The 17,853-nt window shown below is 41.6% G+C and overlaps 1 protein-coding gene across 1 annotated transcript; it reads left to right on the top strand.

The window, feature by feature from the left end:
• Window positions 1-1,216: 1,216 nt before the first annotated feature.
• GYG1 (glycogenin 1) lies at window positions 1,217-15,845 on the top strand (the record flags this gene model as incomplete). Its single annotated transcript, XM_082003423.1, is given in 12 exon segments — window positions 1,217-1,237; window positions 1,241-1,268; window positions 1,271-1,350; window positions 1,354-1,423; window positions 4,800-4,935; window positions 6,829-7,003; window positions 7,373-7,535; window positions 11,303-11,429; window positions 14,581-14,800; window positions 15,460-15,510; window positions 15,593-15,685; window positions 15,688-15,845. Coding segments are annotated over 12 exon segments (1,209 nt in total). The 3' UTR covers window positions 15,733-15,845.
• Window positions 15,846-17,853: the final 2,008 nt, after the last annotated feature.

Genomic DNA, 17,853 nt, shown 5'->3' with positions numbered 1-17,853 from the left:
CCCCTCTGAACATCAGGAAACACTTTTTCACTGTGAGGGTGACTGAGCACCGGCACAGGGCACCCAGGGAGGTGGTGGAGTCTCCATCCTTGGAGGTATCAGAGGCTGCCTGGACACGGTCCTGAGCAACTGGCTGTGGGTGACTCTGCTTGAACAGCGGTGTTGGACCAGACGACCTCCAGAGGTCCCTGCCAACCTCAACCAGTCTGTGATTCTGTGATTCTTTGGACTACCTCATCTCTTCAGTTAGGGTTTCTTGCATACCTATACCCTTCACTATTTGTCATCATCTTTAATTGTTCAGTTTGGGCTAGTAGGTATAGAGTCATGTGAATAATAAAGGCCCTGTACTACAGTCTTGATATTCATAATGCTTGCAAGGATGATAAAGAAGAGCAGAAGAAACTTATTAGGACCCTTCCTGTATTCCTGAAAAGGTACAACTTGAATTTCTTCAAGGGCTGAAATCGAGACAGAAGAGAAGTATCTAAGTATGGGCATATCTCCTCATCTCACCTGCTTACACACACTCCCCAGAGGTGCCAAGCATTGCCAAAAGTACCAGTTATGCTATCTTACCAGAGGCCTGATGGTGTAAGCCTTCAAATAAAAGTACTTGCCTCACACCTTTTCTAGGACCCCTCCTGCCACCCTGCAGCCCCCTGCAGTGACACCACCAAACCACCTGCAATGCTGCGTGTGCCAAGAGCTGCATGTCAAAGCCCAACTGTGATCCCAGCTGTGCACGCAGCTGCCTGCATCCGGCCCAAGGCGTTCCTCATGGGACCACCAGCCTCAGCTGCCATTTTGCAGCAGCATCAAGGGTGGCTAACCAGCAGCCACGCTACCCTAATACAGCTGCAGGACTTGTGGTGTCTGGCCTGTGCGTATACCATAAAGGTGCTCCCTGCAGCTGCAGGTGGCTGTGGGCCAGGCGTGGTTTTACTCGTTCTTCCTGCAGGGCTTCACAACCACAGGAGCCCTGTGGCTCCTGTGCCACCTGCGCTGCCAGCCCGACCCACAGCATCCTGGACAAGAGCTCCAACCCTCCATCCGCACAGCGGAGTATTTTCAAGCTCCGCTTGGCCTAGGAAGCACCGGGAGCTAAGAGGCCCTCGCGGCGCTGTTCCACATCCCGTCCCCGCGCTCTGGCCAGGCGGCCGTCACCGCCGAGCCCCGCGCCCCCTGCGCGGGCCCACCCGTGGCCGAAGAAGGGATGACGTGCCACCGCCGCGGCTGACCATGGCGGAGACCCCGCCCCGCAGCGACGCGGGATTCCTTAGGGCGGGGCCTCCGCCTCCGGCCAAAGACGTGTCGCGTGTGGCCCCGCCCCTATATAAGGGGAGGCCTTAGCACGCACCCCCCCCCGGAGCGCGGCCGCCGCCTCTGCTTCAGCAGTTCTGCGGAGCTGGCACCATGGCAGGTCAGTGAGCGCGGCCACACCTCCCCGCGGGCGCCCAACGCACGCGCCGCGATTCGCGAGGGCTGCTGCCGGCGCGGGCCGCACTCGCGGAGCCGCCACGCGCTCCCCGGTCGCGTTCTGGCCGCGGCGCGGGAGCAGGGCGGGCCGCGGAGGCACCTATTTTTAGGCGGCGGTCCCTGCCAGCCGCGAGCTCCCGGGGCGGGCTGCCGCCGCGAGGACGCGGCGAGCCGGTGCCGCAGCCGGTGGGGGCTGGGGCTGCCCGCGGCGGGGTTGGAGGCGTCCGGCCGGGCACCTCCGTGCAGTTCAAGAGGATGCTGACGGTTCAGCCTTGCTCCGCGCCGCCTGCCTCGGTACCCGGCCCAGGGCTCTGTCCCTGACGGGAGGGATGTGGCCAGCGTAGCGGAGAGCAGGAGGGGCCGGAGAGGCCACTATAGGGTCGCGGCAGCTCACAGGAGAAAGCCCAGCCCTCCCCTGAAACGTTAAAGAGAGTGTGTAACTTGTCCGCATTTTGATACTTTGTAATGAGCGGTTCCTTACCACCTCTCCAAGAATGCCTGGCTTTTTTTTTTCCGGATTTTTTTTTCCCCCGATTTTTGTCTTACCTGAAGCTGTCAGTGGAGTCGGTTTCACTTTCAGATCGGGAAAGTTGCAGGAAGTCTGGTGCTCTGCCTACCGATGCATGTCGTGGTTAGATACTCCTGTCTCTTTAGGGATCCTGTACTCAAAAAAAAAAAAAAAAAAAATCAGCTATACTGGTACCTAACTCAAAGAACAGGGGAATAGGCAAACGCCTGTGAACTCTGGCTATGCCTGTGAAAATGCTTCTGGGGAAGGTTTTGAAATGCCTGGGCCAAGCACTCTAGTCCCCTCCTGCACGCTGTAGGATGAAGGGCTGCTCCTAGCTCAGACCTGCAGGATGCTCTCGGGTGTGTAAGGGCTAATGCAAAGATTCTTGCTTACAGATACTGTAGCCTATGAACTAGGCAGCCCAAGGCGTCTCTGAAATAGCTAGGTTTTGCCTGGATAAATCAATTATGAAACTGTGCAACTGTCTCCCATTCTCTGCATTTTTGCAGCCACGCTGTTACTAATAGCTCGGTATGTTTCAGTCGCAATGGTGACTGCTGTGTGAACATACGCCCCTACAGAGGAAGTGCTTACAGAGAATGGGCAAGGGGGAGGGCGTGGGGAGACCCACACAACTGAAACACTTCTGCGCTAGGTAAAATGGACTAGTCTCTTGCAGATGTAACTTCCATATTAAACAGTAACTGGTCTTGCCCAAATTGTAGTACGGACCCATAGATAACCTGTCTGAATGTACTTGTGAACATACTTTAGAGAAGGTATGAAATAGAACATGGCTTATTCAAAACTTTGGCAAGCTGTACTGACTTGGTTGCTCTACAAGTCGCCAGCATCTTCCCCCTGTCAAGCAGTCATAAAGTTTCCTACTGCAACTGGGATGCAGTAGGAGGCTTCTTAGCCTTTACGCCATCACTAAATTGATTTTATGTCTCTTAAGACCTTTGTGTGTGAATACTCAGTTTCAGTAAGATGAGAAGACGTGGTAGAAGTACACCTGCTAACAGTTCAATGAGAAAGACTAGTTTTTCAGTGGCAAGGTCACTTTAATAGTCTTATACTGCTGTAAAAAAACCAACAACCCAACATTCAGATGAATGTTGGACCCAATCCCATTTTGTCTACACTGGATATTTAGTGACCTGTCTGTCGCATAGAGTGGCAGACTTCTATTTATTGAGTAGTTAAAGTGTACATGCAAATTAGGTAATGAAAAATGTTGCCCTATTAGGAGGATGTTCACACCACTTAAAATGCTACATGCTTGCCATTTGTAAAGCTTCAAAGGAACACAAAATTATTCTGTAGACTTGCTGAATTTTATGAGCTATTATGAATTGGTAGCTAAACTGAATTGGAAAAAAAAAAAAAAAAACTTTATTCCTGGCATTGTAGAAGCTTTTTTGAACTTTGTAATTGACCACTATAATCTAAATCCCTTGGGACTAGTTGGTTTTGCTGCTAAGCAAAATAGAAGGTTTTGTAGCTGGTCTGTAGAGCTTGCAAACCAGGTTTGCAGAGCTTATAGACAATTATGGTACATGACTTTCTGTTGTCAATGTTAAGATGGTATTAAGTTAAAAAGATACTGATGATGACTGTCTCATGGTCTGAGGAGTTGTGCCAAACAACAATCTCTCTGAAAGTAGAGCAGTCAGTATTTTAATCTGCTGGACTTGATAGTAAGCCCAGAACCCTCACTCTCAATCCTGATCTAACCTAGTTAACAACTTCTGTGCAGAAAAGAAATAACAGCTGCTAAAATAAATTTGAGTATGCAAATCTACTCTTGAAATTCTTAGAAAGAAACTATGTCATTGATGGTGTCAAAAATGGTTTGTTAGAAAAGAGCACGCTTCCTTATAAAGCGCTGTAGCTTAGAAAAGAGTACTACATGATGATAGTTAACAATGAACAGAATAACTTTAGAAGTTACTTGTTTGCTTTTCTAAGTCCCACTCTGGCAGTTTAAAACAACATGACAACTGAAAGAATGCAAATTTTGTATTATATGGCCTCAATAAGCAGTATAAGGCAAAGTGATCCATCCTGATCTATTTTTAAGATACAGCTGGAGCAGAAGATTATACTTTATAGTAGCAATCCAACCTTACCTCTTTTTGTTCGAAGAGCAAAAACTGTTGCTGCAAGTCTGAAATTGCTTATCATATTACTGGTTACTTCCCATTTAAATCTTGCATTCTTGTGATAGAGCTGCAACCATGGGTTGCAGAACAACTCATCTGCAAAATCCTGAGCTAGCAAAACTTAATACTGTTGTCCACAATCTAATTCAATGCTTGGTTTCATTTGAAAATGAAATGTAAGTTTTACACCGCCCTAAGTTCAGGGTTGAGAGCTGAACCTAGACTAACTCTACAAAACTCTACTGATACTAACTTCAGACCAAATGCAAGCTCACTAACTTAAAATTAGTATATTAATGGCCAAAATAAGGCTCTCTAGACCTTTTGGACTGTCTCTAACATTTGGCATGGCTTATTTAACCTGTGGGCAAACTGGAATTGGTTTTCTCTTGCAACAGTCTTCGTTTTGTGGGGGTTTTTTTGTGGTGTTTTTTAATGCATTTTTGCCACGTGTAAATTTACTGATAGCCTATGCAAGTATAATCTGCTTCATTCAGCCATGTAGGTAGGCCCAATACATAGAGTTAAACGGCACATCTTAGAGGTCTCACAGCATGACTACCTAACAATACTAGGTTTCGAGTATATCTGTCTCAGAATAAAGTAGTGGATCATGCTAACTTGACCAAGTTCATTTCTTCCAGACCAGTCTTTTGTGACTCTAGCCACAAATGACTCCTATGTGAAAGGAGCACTGGTACTTGGTTCATCCTTGCAACAGTACAGAACAACAAGGAAGCTGACTGCACTCATAACTCCTCAGGTCTCAGATCTCATGAGGTAAGGTCACTTACATACTTCAAACTGCCACAGTTCCTGCTGATGTGAAGGTTGAAAAATGGAAGTTAAATTCCTTAATAATAACCTTCCAAAACTCTGGAAGCTTAACAGCTAAGCTTAGCAGAATTCAACTTAGACTATCTGGAATTCTGTAAGTTCTTCAAACATGAAGCTGGCTTTTTTTCTTCCATATGATGAGTTAACAACTACTGTGTAGTTAGAACATTAAACTGTGACTTGACACTGATATTTGAACTGGATCTTTGCTCTTTCATAGTCCTCCTTAGAACTGTCCAACCATACAATATTGCCTGTGCATTCATTAGTGCTGTGTGTATGTATGTGGAGGTGGGAGTAAGGGCTTGGAATTTGTCTTGCAGAAGCATTCCGGATTGAGATAATGTAACACAAGCTCTCTTGAAATCTAGCAGACACTTCAAATCAAATTTTATCATGAGAGAAGAAAACGAGCAGAACTAAAGTAGCACCAAGTACGTCAAATCAGCAGATCAACAGAGGCATCTAATGAGGTCACCACAGTACAACAAGTTAACTGCTTCCTACAGCCTCTCTAGAATAGTCTCAGTATGGAGCGGACTGAGTGCTCTTTCTATATGTAAGAGGAGAATAAAAAAACCCAATTAACTTAATAGCTACATGAGCTACAGATGATAGCTCAAGACTCTCTACATGGGGAAGTTCTTCTGAAAAGATCTCTCAATTTATAGAGACAGTAGAGAAGTAATAGTGGGCTCAATAGGCTCAATAATAGGCTCAATAGTAAATGGAGTGACTCTCCCTGGAGTCTCTTGGCAGCTAAATGGCTGTGTCAATATAAAGATGTTAGATATAGGAACATGCATTCTAGCCTATTAGGTGAGTGTGCTTTTTTAAGATGAATCATGAACGTGCTTATGCGCTAGTGCAAGCCAACTCCTACTATGCCCTTAGGCCAGCTATACCTGCCTGTGTAGTGGTGTAACTGGAACTTGCATTTCTCACTCTGTATCCACTGACAAGGTATGCCTTAAGTTCAGAAGCAACTGCCCATACCCAACTGTCAGTATAAAGACAGCCTTGCAAGGCAGAGTCCTAAAATTCATTTACAAGCTGTGGCTTAAACTGTACTGATAATTGCTGAGCATTCAAGATACACTGTAGAACAGCAAGACTTTAAAGATGCTTCATATTTTAAGCAGCATGAACTCCTCGACCTCTCTTGAACTAATGGTAATGCTTTACTGATGGTGAAGCAAAGGTTGGATATCTGCCACAAAATTTCACTATACTGTCTGAAGGTGTCACCCCTAGGTGAACATGGTGCCGGGTCAAAACACTGTTGTACCCACAGCCATGATTAAGTGAGTCTTTAGAACTTTGTGGGATAAAGAAAGTTTTAGCAACTGGGTCTACACATGTCCCTAACAGTCACAAATCCAGAACAGTGTTGTTATTAGTATTGCATAACTTCTGTTTCAGCTGTTTAGGATTCAGCTACTGTCCTGCTCAAGCTACTCTAACAGCTTCCCATTTCTTAATTGCCTGCTCAAAGTACACTGTTAACTTGCCGAAAATCAGAGTCTGGCTGAAAAAAAGCTGTGTGGAAAATTTGTAATACCTAGCCACGACGTACTGGACTTGGTAGCAACACCAACTAAAGCCCTGTTTGTGGAAGAAGAAAAACCTCCAAACTTACAATGTCCATTACAAACTAGAAACCTTGAGGGAGACAGGTGTTCTTGTGCATTCCAACACATACAGTCAACTCTTACTGATGGTGTAAGAAATACTGCCAAGTTCCCTGTTATTCCACTTCTCTTTATGGAATCTGTTGTGTGGTCTGGTGCTGGAATAACAATAGAACTAAATCTTGGCAATTGGCTCTTTCCCCAGAAAAGTGCTGGAAAAAGTCTTTGATGAAGTCATATTGGTAAATGTCTTGGATAGTGGGGATTCAGCACACTTGGCATTAATGAAAAGACCTGAGCTGGGTGTCACACTAACAAAGCTTCACTGCTGGGAACTGACGCAGTTTTCAAAATGTGTTTTCATGGACGCAGACACAATGGTAAGTGGTGATGTCTCATGGTACCTCTTAATGACCTGGCTTGGGGGGGGTTGAATTTTTTCTTCTGTGGGTTGTTTCTGGTTTTGTTGGGTTGGGGGGGATAGGTTTTCTTTTTTTTAAGAGGAGGGATAGTAGAGGTGGTCTTGCTATTTGGACTAGTAACTCTAAAAATGTATGAGCCTTTTTAATCTAAATTAATTGTAACGTAGTCTGTGGGTGCTGTCTCTATAAAATATTTTTCCATAAGATAAGAGCATCGATATGAGAACTTCCATGTCTTAAGGTAGATGTCAAAATCCATTAAAACATAATACCCCAATTCCTAATGTAAAAACCAGAAAACAATTTTTTTACCCCCTTTACAACTAGGTTTTGTCAAATATCGATGAGCTTTTTGAGAGAGAAGAGCTGTCTGCAGCACCAGATCCAGGCTGGCCTGACTGTTTTAATTCTGGAGTTTTTGTTTACCGACCTTCCATTGAAACATACAATCAGCTGTTACAGTTTGCCACAGAGAAAGGCAGCTTTGATGGTATGTATTAATTTGTATTTCAATATAAGTTAGATCAAAATGGTAATAGCAGTTTGGATAGATCAGTAACTACATACGTGTCATGGAAACTCTGTATGATAGAATTCTGAACTCAATGTAACTACACAAAAATTAGATCCTTCTCACAGTAGAGGCTATCATTACAGTATGTAGTAAAAATACTTTTTTCAGACTTCATGAAATAAAAAGAGTTTGGCCTCCAAACTAGCAGCTGTAAGCATTAGCAATGTAGAATCCTGTAACAAGAAATCATAAGATGTACCAAGCACAGTGCACACACTAGCAAATGAAACTGCAGTACTATGCTTCATGCATTCCTAACACTCAAGGCTTGAATGTTCTATGCTAACTCAAGTGGAAAAAAATAGTACTGATCAACTCGAGTGCAGCTTCAGAGAAACAAGTATTTGAAGATGCAACTATCTCTTCATATGCTGTGTGATAGCTTCCTGTCATTATAGGGTGGTCACTCTCTCTTTCCCAATATCAAGTGCATGTAGCCTTGGCTGCTTCCCACTATAGATCACTTGGTATCGGCCACTGTGCCATATTTAAGCTTGAGAAGCCAAGTTCTGCTGTCCTGTAAGTCTCCTAAATCTATTACCATTGCAGTAGATGCACACGTTGCTTGAAGACTGCTACAGTTAAAGGCTTCTGAATATCACTGGCTCATGTCATTAAATTTCATTATGTAACTACTGGGGTACAAAACAAAGTCTAACTGAAAAAGCTACAGAAAACTACATAAATAAGGCTGTAAAATGGAACTCTTAATAGAAGGTAATTAGCCAGCCTGCTGACTTACCTTTCAGTACCTTGTAAAAAGTAAAACTTCTAGATGTCACTCCCTGTCTGCAGAATAATCCCTGTTAGCTGTGTGGAGTCCTATGTGTGGCCTCCTAACGAACATTAGTTGCAGCTGGATGCTACAGCTGGTCTGTCTGTACCTTGCTACTGACAAGGTAGCAGTTGGTAGCTCTGGGAGTGCTCTCAAATGTTGAGTGTAAATTGATCACTGCCATAGCAAAAGCTGTAGCATGGTACTGAATTGTTGCATTTAAAAAAAAAACAAACAAACAAAAGCCAAACCAGCCAACACCTTTGTGCAAACTGACTGAGTAGTGCCAGGAACACCCAAGACCTGGTGGTTGTCTCCTCTGAGCTTTGTGTTTGACTGATAGCAGACCCCATCTTCAAAGTCTAAGGCCCCTGTCCTTTGAAAGAATAGAACTGCTTCCACAAGATACTTTCTGACTTGAAAGCTAAAGCCACACAATGGTGAAATTTCCTTTATGTCCTAAACATCAAGCAATTGTTTAACAGCAAAAATGGTGGGTTAATGGTTTAGGTACCAAATTTCTAGAACTGTAATTTGTACTTCAGCTTTAAAATTTATTCAGTTTTTATTAAATGGTAGCACTGATCTGAGTAATGAGACCACAGAGTCTTATGCTATCTGCATAAGCTGCTGCTGAACTCGTGAACTTGGTGGGGAGAAAGGGAGTTTAAACTTAAATTGATCCAGACAGTAATGAAAGTTCCTAGGAAACCTTTTATAAGAGAAACACCTGTGAAGGGTCACTGCCCTTAACAGGACACAGGGATACAATCTCAGCAAGCTACCAAGCTATGCATAAATGAACTCTAGCTCTCAGCATTCCATCTGCAGTTGTTGTAACTAGGGAATGCAAGACTTCCCAGAGTATTTCATGTTTATAACAGCAGACACATGCCTCCTATGTAATGCTGTTGTCCAGAAATAGTAGAGTGATGGAGATAAGAGTCTACTTATATAGACAACTACTTTGTCTATTTGAACTTCACCTTTCTAGAAAAAGAGGAATATGTCATGCGATAATTCTAGATATCATCTAGAAGTAGTGGATGGGAAAAAAAAGTTTGGTTTTAGAAGAAATCTGGTAGTACTGATGCCTTAAGAACACTGCTATTGCTTTGATCCTCTGGATCTTTAGCCTGGGATTTAAAATGGTTGCTTTTACATATAAAGATATAATGCAGCAAGACTGTATCTGTAGATACATAGCTAATGTAACCTGCTGGATTCTTTTGCCTTATGTCTAAGGTCCAGTTTATACAACAAGACTACTGTTGGAAGTCTGAGCTACAGCAGCTAAATGCTGCTTTGGCACAAATGCATGCAATCTGAAAAAAAGCTGCATATGTAAAACAATCTGAGTGAGAGAAAGTTCTGTAGAATAAGTTAAATACATTGTTGCTGCCCCTTCAGTGATGAGCTATCTGTTCTAAGGCGGCATATCAGACTTTCTTATCTTTTAGATGATCTTACTGTTAACACGTGCATTCTTAACACAGCATTAAGTTAGAAGTTAAAAGGAAACATATCTGGGTAAAGACCAGGGGATTTGTCTAGTTTGTTTGACTCTCTTCTCTTGTGATGGGCACAACTTCTTCAAAAATGCTTTCTTTCCTTTATGGGTTGAGAGGCAAGTCAGAGGTTTGAAATTGCTGGACTGAGTCTCTAGGCAATTTCTCACTCTGCAATCTGCATGTAAGCCGACAGCTGTAACAGGATACTTGGAATTTATATTTGTCAGTGTACTGTCTGTAGATCCAAGTTTATGCCCAATGTCTAGATACTTCCGTTGCAAAAAGAAAATTCTGCTCAAACATCAGGGAGGATTTAAACATTAGTACTGCCCTAAATCTAATCATAGGCCAATAAAAAACCTTTCCTCAGTCAGCAGAGACTGAGTGCTTTAGAAAATTAAAGATTAAAATAAAACATTGTCTCTTTTCTAAGCTATCAATTTACTGACTTTTTAGCAATGCTACCTGTGAATGCAGTTACAGGTGAAGGGCTGACAGCAAATGAAAGTTGAGAGACTCCTTTCAATCACCTTCGTAAGAGGAACTATTAGCACTTAAAGGCTAAGTATATTCACTGCAATAAAGAATGAATGGATAGAAATAATTCGTTTTTACTTCTCAGTAGCTGCTTATCAACTAGTGTGCTTTGGGCCAGAGGTATTTTTTTTTAGCTACTCTACTACTGACATACCAAACAACTTCAGACCCATTTGACCTCATTACAACCTCTACTTGTAAACTAAGAGGTGACCCCTCCCAACACAGCAGGCTGTAACTTAAGTTGTTATCCACACTTAGGAGTTAGCCAGCAGCTTTTTAGTACAGAACTAGGAATGCCTATTGCCTGTTAAGGTATTTGATGAAGTTTTACTAGAGTTGTCGCCAAGACCCAATGTGCTTTCCTTATCATATCACAGTGTAGGCAGATGCATGTAGGGCTGCAGCTCTAACAGACCACCAATATCCTAACTCTGGCATTGGGATGTTGGTCATGCATCTGTAAGCATAAGTAATAAAACTAATTGTTGGTACTTGATCTTCCAAGCTACACCTTTCCTGAAGCTCAACAGGACTCAACTGTCAAGTCCTTTTTTTTGCTGCCTTATACAGCTTGGAGTTGAGCTGTAAAAGTAACTGAATGGCAGGGTTTGTGAGCAGCTTGCTATCTTTTAGAAGAAGTAAGCCCACATGTACTACCTTTTTCATTCTCTGCATGTTTTTTATTTTCAAAGGCTGCAAGGTTTACAGCGTTATTCACAAACAGAACTCCAGTGCTCTGTGCCAAACATCTACTGGACAAGGCAACTGCATTACCAACTCTTAATTAGTGAAGTGACTGAAAAAGATCCTGAAACAGTTATCTGATGCTTGTAGCCTATTACTGCTTTCTCTTTCAGGTGCAGATCAGGGGTTGTTAAACACCTTCTTCAGCAGCTGGGCAACAACAGACATGAGCAAACATCTACCATTTATTTATAATTTGAGCAGCACTTCTGTATATTCCTACCTTCCAGCATTTAAAGCGTAAGTTCAAAATTATAAGACAACTTTCAGAGCTTACATAAACTAACTTCTTGTAACAGAAAGAACAGGCGCGATGTAAACTTACAGTTTTTCTAAAGCAAGACCATTATTGTCACTAAAAGAAGGTCTAATAGTTTCCTCTAAAAAAAAAAAAAGTTGAATTAATACTAGTTAAACGAATCATCTCATGATAAATGCATAGAGAAAGCTGTATCTGTAGCTTAAACCACTCATTCCTGGTGGTAACACTGAAGTTGATTTAGAGTAAGCACATTTGTCAGGACACTTGCAAAAGGAAGAACCACCACTCCAATATGGGATACTGTCTAGTACAGCTCTAACCAAAGGCAGTAGCTCTTGATTCAGCTTGAGCTGAACTTCAGCATGTCACTAGTGGTATTGTTCCCACCTAGATAACTTGCCCTTTCCTCACTCAAATTACTTAGGGTATTTAACAACCAGTAGTTACAGTTCATCTAATCAACCTATACCATTCAAATAAACATGGTGAACAGAGACTTGTATAAAGCCAGGATTCTCTCCCAACAATCTTTCCAGATACCAGGTAGTTCATTAAGTAATAGCAAGAGGGAGCAAAAACTACAGCCAGCCAGCCACCATATCATTGCATGTTTCCCGTGTAAGGAAAACAACTGTACCCTCCCTAGCTAGCAGTACTAGATTTGGCACGTGAGTGAACTGTAGGGCAGTGGCAGGGTCACTCAAAGTGTAATAAGCACAGGAGGAAACCGAAATGTTACGCAGAAGCTCTTATTCATTAAGAGCTGTAAAAGTTGCGGGGGTGGGGAAGGGAAAGTACCAATTGCATAAAAGCAATCTGATCTCCGAATGACATCAGGTTACCAGTGTCTAAAGCAGCAGCCAGCACAAGCCGGACTGCTGCTGGCTGAAGATCAAGCTATGTCTTGTGATCAGAATTCCACTCGAAATCCTGTCATGCTAAAAGTGGAACACTTATTTAAAGAAATATATGCCAGTCTAAGAGTGACTAAGTAGTTGGGTAGCATTTGATAAGCTCACATCTACTGTGAAGTATGGCTCTTTCCATGGCTGGCTGGTGGTTGGTCACGTGACCTTAAATTTACAAATGACCTTGTTGCCACAAAAGACTAATTTGATCTGGGGACTCCTGACAAAAATTCCACTTGACTGACTGAATCAATTGCCTAACTGAATTCAGCAGACCTTCAAAAGTCGAATGCTGGAAGTGCAGCCCTTTTAAGCAGAATGGCCTGCTCAATAGGTGGAACAATTTCCTTTGGTTAGATCAGCAGCTACACTCCTGATAATCAGCAGTTGGAATAAAGTGAAATGTAAACCTACTGACATCAATAGCTAAGTTTTTCGCAGCTTTGTACAGCGAGACTAGATTTCACAGCAGTCTCGGTAATCCTTTTTCCAAAGGAAAATGCCAATTCATGACAAATGCTCTCTAACTTCAAAACATTGATGAAGGACTTTTCTGGGAGATGGGGAAAGACAGATTAGTTACTGAGGCCAGTGTGGACATAAAGCTTCCTAACAGTTGAGCTTAAATGTCAAAAGAAAGTATTGCAGATCTAGAAAGCAGATACTTAAAACATCATAGAAGCTTGGCATCTGTCAACTGTTGTACAGGTCTTAAGTGGACAGAATACTAAGAATATTCTACCTTATTTGCAAGAAGTGTAACGTAACACTTCTTAGACATTCTCTAGCTTAAATAGCCTTGATTTTTAAACAATGACAAGTTTCCTCATAACGGCAATAGCCTATGATGAAGAAAACTCAGGATGTTAAGTAGTGCTGTGACGGTTACTAAAATTAAGATAGTCCTCTTATGCCCAATCTTGACATATGAGTTTAAAGTTAAAGCCCAGGAACTGACCTCTTGAAGACAGATATTTTTTCTTGCAATTAGTACAAATATTTGACCTTGTTTCATACATGCTTAGGTTTTAATTTTGCAATAAGATCAGTTGTGTTCAAAACATTGAACATCAATATTGAAATACAGTCAAGGATCTCACAATAGTACACACACACACCCCCCCCCCCATACTGCCTTGTCTGAAGTTTTTGAAAAACACTTGCATAGTCTCCATATGTAAAACTCCTTAAAAGTCTGAGTCCTGGTCAAAATGACGAGGGTGTGCTTAACAAAAATGTTACACAAACTAGTTTGGCATTATTACTCATTTTAGTCCTATTTTGTTGAGAAGAAATCCTAACGTGATGCAAACTGAACTAGGAGAGACAGTCGCTAGAGAGACTGCTATTGCTTGTTCACAAAACTGACTCAAGCTGAACTCTAGTTCTGGAACCATAGAACAATGGAATGAATGCTGTCTCTTTTAGTGTTAAGGTCTTTGCTTTAAAAGGCGTGCATCTCATTTACAGTCAATGCAAAAAAAATACTGGTACAATTTCGGACAAAGCGAGTAGTCTGTATTGAAAATGGAGTTAAAAGTACTTCTAAAAAGAAACCCACTACCACCACAAAACCCACCCCTGGCTAAACTAAGGTTATTTAGAAAATAATGGATTGGTTGTCTGGCACGACCCTACTGCACCAAGATCAGAACTCCTCTGAAATGCCTAGGTTATACAGAGCTATTATTTTGCAGGGCCACAATCTTACTGCAGCAGGGCCTTCCAATGATCCTTTTCTATAGGGCTGTAAACTGAAAGGGTAACTCTTAACGCTGACCCTTCTCTACATAATGCTTGTAATGCCTAACTGTCTGGATCACTGACTTTGGAGTAGAATCTTTTTCACTTTTAAAACCAGTTCCGATTGCAACGGCTGCTTGAGACTGCTCTCTCCTGAGCTATGGACATCACACTACCTAAAGACTTGAGTTGGCTGTAAGTACTTAAATAGCCCAGACCATTAGGTTTTGGCTGTATTCTGACTAGTGTAATGTAGAATTCCATTTGCATTTTTTGTTGTATAGCGATGCTTTCAGTCCCAGTAGGCATTGACAGTTTGATCATTTAGTATTTAGCCTCCTAAATATATACATATTTCTGTCTTCTGGACACCTACAGAAACTGCAGGTTAAAAAAACCAATTTATGTCTGCCAGTTAAAACTCTTGTTTTCTAGACACCTGCACAAACTGTGGGTTCTAACTTTTTCTGTCCAACAGGTTTGGTGCAAATACTAAAGTGGTGCATTTCCTGGGAAGCACGAAGCCATGGAACTATACATATGACTCCAGAACAAAAAGCATAAAAGGCAACATGGATGACTCTAAAATAGTTCACCCAGAATTCCTCAACATGTGGTGGGATACCTATGCAGCTAATGTTTTACCATTACTAGAACAGCATGGAATTGTTAAAGACATTAATACAGGTGTAAACATGGTACGTGCTTTAATATTCTTGTAGAAACTATCTAAGTTATGGATGACAGGTTCTTTACCGTTCCACTGATTTCCCTTCCCTCTGTCCAACTGAAAGCATGGGTGTGGTTTAGTTTGTGGGATGCAGGGTTTTTTGGTTTTGTTCTTTTAAGCTTGGCATAAATAATACTTCAGAAGAGAAGCATGCTGTAGCTTGAATGTAGCTGTCTGCTTGCCTAAAACAAACTATGTAAGTAGCTAATGGTGCACCAGAAATTATACTGTCGTAGCTTCTTTAAGAGTTAGGGCCCTTCTCTGTCTATATTAACGTGTTGCAGCTCCTAAGGTTCTCAAGCAGAAGAACCCAGTTCAGCATGCATTATAGACATACAGATCTTGCATGATGAAACAAATCTAGGTAAGCGTAGGATAACTCAAGAATGAGTACTTACGTAGACTGGCAGTGATGAATCCCAATACATACTAAAGCCAAAGCAATGCTTCTAACTCTAGTTCTCATTCACAGAGTTTAGTAGCTTGCATCTGACTGCAGACGTTATAGTCTTAACTTAGTGCACGGGCCTGTTTAAGTTCTCAACCTTTCTGAGACCAAAGTTAACTGATCTCTTAAGATATGCTTTCTCTTGTTAATCTTACATCTTTCTAACGAACTATTTGCAGCTATCGGGCTTGGTCTATACTCTGGCTTTCTCTTGTGGCTTCTGTAGAGAGGTATGAAGAACTTAAACTTTTCTCTTTTTTTTTTTTTTCCTTCCTTGCTAACTTTCGTAACACTGCTTTGTTATTTTGCTAGGAAAGCTGCACAATCCCTGCACATTGGCTATGCTTGCTGCTGCGCATGAGACCATCTACTTTGTTGTCCCATTCTATGGCCTGTTGCTCACTGTAGCTATGCAAAGTATTTCTGTATTTTCACTCTGCCTTTCCTTTTAGGCAGAGGTTACAGAGGCGGTGTCCCACATATCAATATCAGCACCATCACCAGTATTACCAACTGTATCTTCAGAGGAACGCAAGGAACGGTGGGAACAGGGCCAAGCTGACTATATGGGAGTGGATTCTTTTGACAACATCAAGAAGAAACTTGATACCTACCTTCAGTAGAAATGCCTGTCTCAAACAGTGGTGATGCAAGGACTTGTTCCAGAACTAACAGCTAGAAAGGTATAGATGGTGGTCAGTTACACTTGCTAGTAGCTTGTTGAAAAACTTCTTGGCTGAAGGCCTCTGCAGTGCTACAGACGAAGACTGAGCAAAAGCTAGGAAGCAGAATTCCTTGGGCCACCTATAAATGCCCAATTTCCAATTCTCCCTACTAGATAAAACAAGGTATTTTCAGCTTAAATTTTCTCCTGTTGTGATCAATTGGCTCAACATATTCCTTGAAACTGGGTTTGTTACCTCACCTCATTAAGGTGATTAGCATTGATTCCTTTGCTTGCTGTTTTAGATGTAAAATCTAATTCATGGGATTGCTCATACACTAGAGTGGTAGCCATTCTGCTTTACCATAAATATATTAATGACACTGGGATACATACAGATGTAACAGTAATAGCACTGCTTTGCTCTTCCAGTCACAATTGCACTGAAGTTTTGACCAGGTTCTTACGCACAGTGCCTACAGCATGGCAGAATGCATTTTTCAGTTCTGTATACTATGGGACTAGTAAACTGAGTTTTATCTGTTACTTGCAATGTTGCACTTGATACAAAAATAAAAAGTTGTCATGCATTTCTGGCTTCCCTAAACTCTTGAGCAATTAAAAAAGAGGGAGCTCTGAAGCAGTTTAACTAAAATATTCAACAGGTATAACCCTTAAGCTTTGCTAATGCTACTCCAGCTATCATTAGCAAATGTCCAGCTTTAGTTTCTGTCATTATTTACAGAGTTTATAGTCATTTGCCAGGGAGCTGTTTAGTGCCAAGTCCCCTTATTAGCTTGCCCTAAGTATAAGACAGGGCAATGGAGGAAGTACCTGCTGAAGCTGCTCACATAAGCAACATGGAGCTTGGGAAGAGGGAATCTTTCTTTCAGTGACTAAAGAAACATCATCCCTAACATAAGCCCTGCACACTGTGAACTTTTTTTAAACACAAGGGTGATGCTATTTGGCAAAGAAAGACTAAATAGCTGCTCAAGTAACTTTACTTACCCTGATTAGGGAAACTGCTTTTTCCCTGTGTGCAGAGAGTAAAACAAAGTGGTTTTCCCACACTCGGGCTACACATTGTATTCTAAGACACATGGAAAAGCAGTAAAAATAATCACAATAACAAAAGTATGCTGAAGACAGAGATTGGCTGTTATGTGTACTAAGTTTCAGATCCATCCTTTAGCCAAAAGTCTAAACAGAACCAAATTATTTATGGTTCGGTCTGACAGCTATACTCTGTACTAGTCCAGAAACACTAAGAAAACATTGTTTCATTATTTCCTAATAAAGGAAGATTTTGGCAGGAAGCTAGTGAGGGTGCTAAACTTTTACCCTAGAGATAAAAAACAATCCACAAGCTCTCACCATTTGCTGGTAAAGCAGAAGATGTAATCTGGGTATGAGAGTTAGTTTGTTTTAACTTGTTTTCACTACTTAATTGCTCTAAGATTCCTTGGTCACCATTTAGCAGAAATGCTAAAGATGAGGTCTGAACCAAAGTAGCTTGTATCTATTTAAAAGTACATAGCATCTGAACTTCCAGTTGTAACTAGCCCTTTCCTGTGTGGGTTTTTCTTTTGCTGTGTTGGGTTTTTTTTAACAGATAAATTTGAAGTTGTGTGAAAGCAGGAGGGATTACTAGTTACAATCTGTAGCGACAAAAATATACTTTATCCAACAAGTACAAATATTGGAATTCTGCATGCTCACAAAATACTCTATGGAAAATGGTAAAATACTCTTTTGAAGACAGCTAAACAGTCTTAGTTTTGCTCCCCTTGTCTGTATTTGTACTAGAGAATAGGCACGTTACTTTTTAAGTTTAATAATTGGAGAGAACTGAAAGTGTAAAAGCATGAGACTATACCAACCTGAAAATTTGGTTTAGCGTGTAAGT

The sequence above is a fragment of the Phaethon aethereus genome (assembly GCF_964289735.1).
Source record: "Phaethon aethereus genome assembly, chromosome: 9".
Lineage (NCBI taxonomy): Eukaryota > Metazoa > Chordata > Aves > Phaethontiformes > Phaethontidae > Phaethon > Phaethon aethereus.
This window is presented reverse-complemented; position numbering and strand designations above follow the sequence as displayed.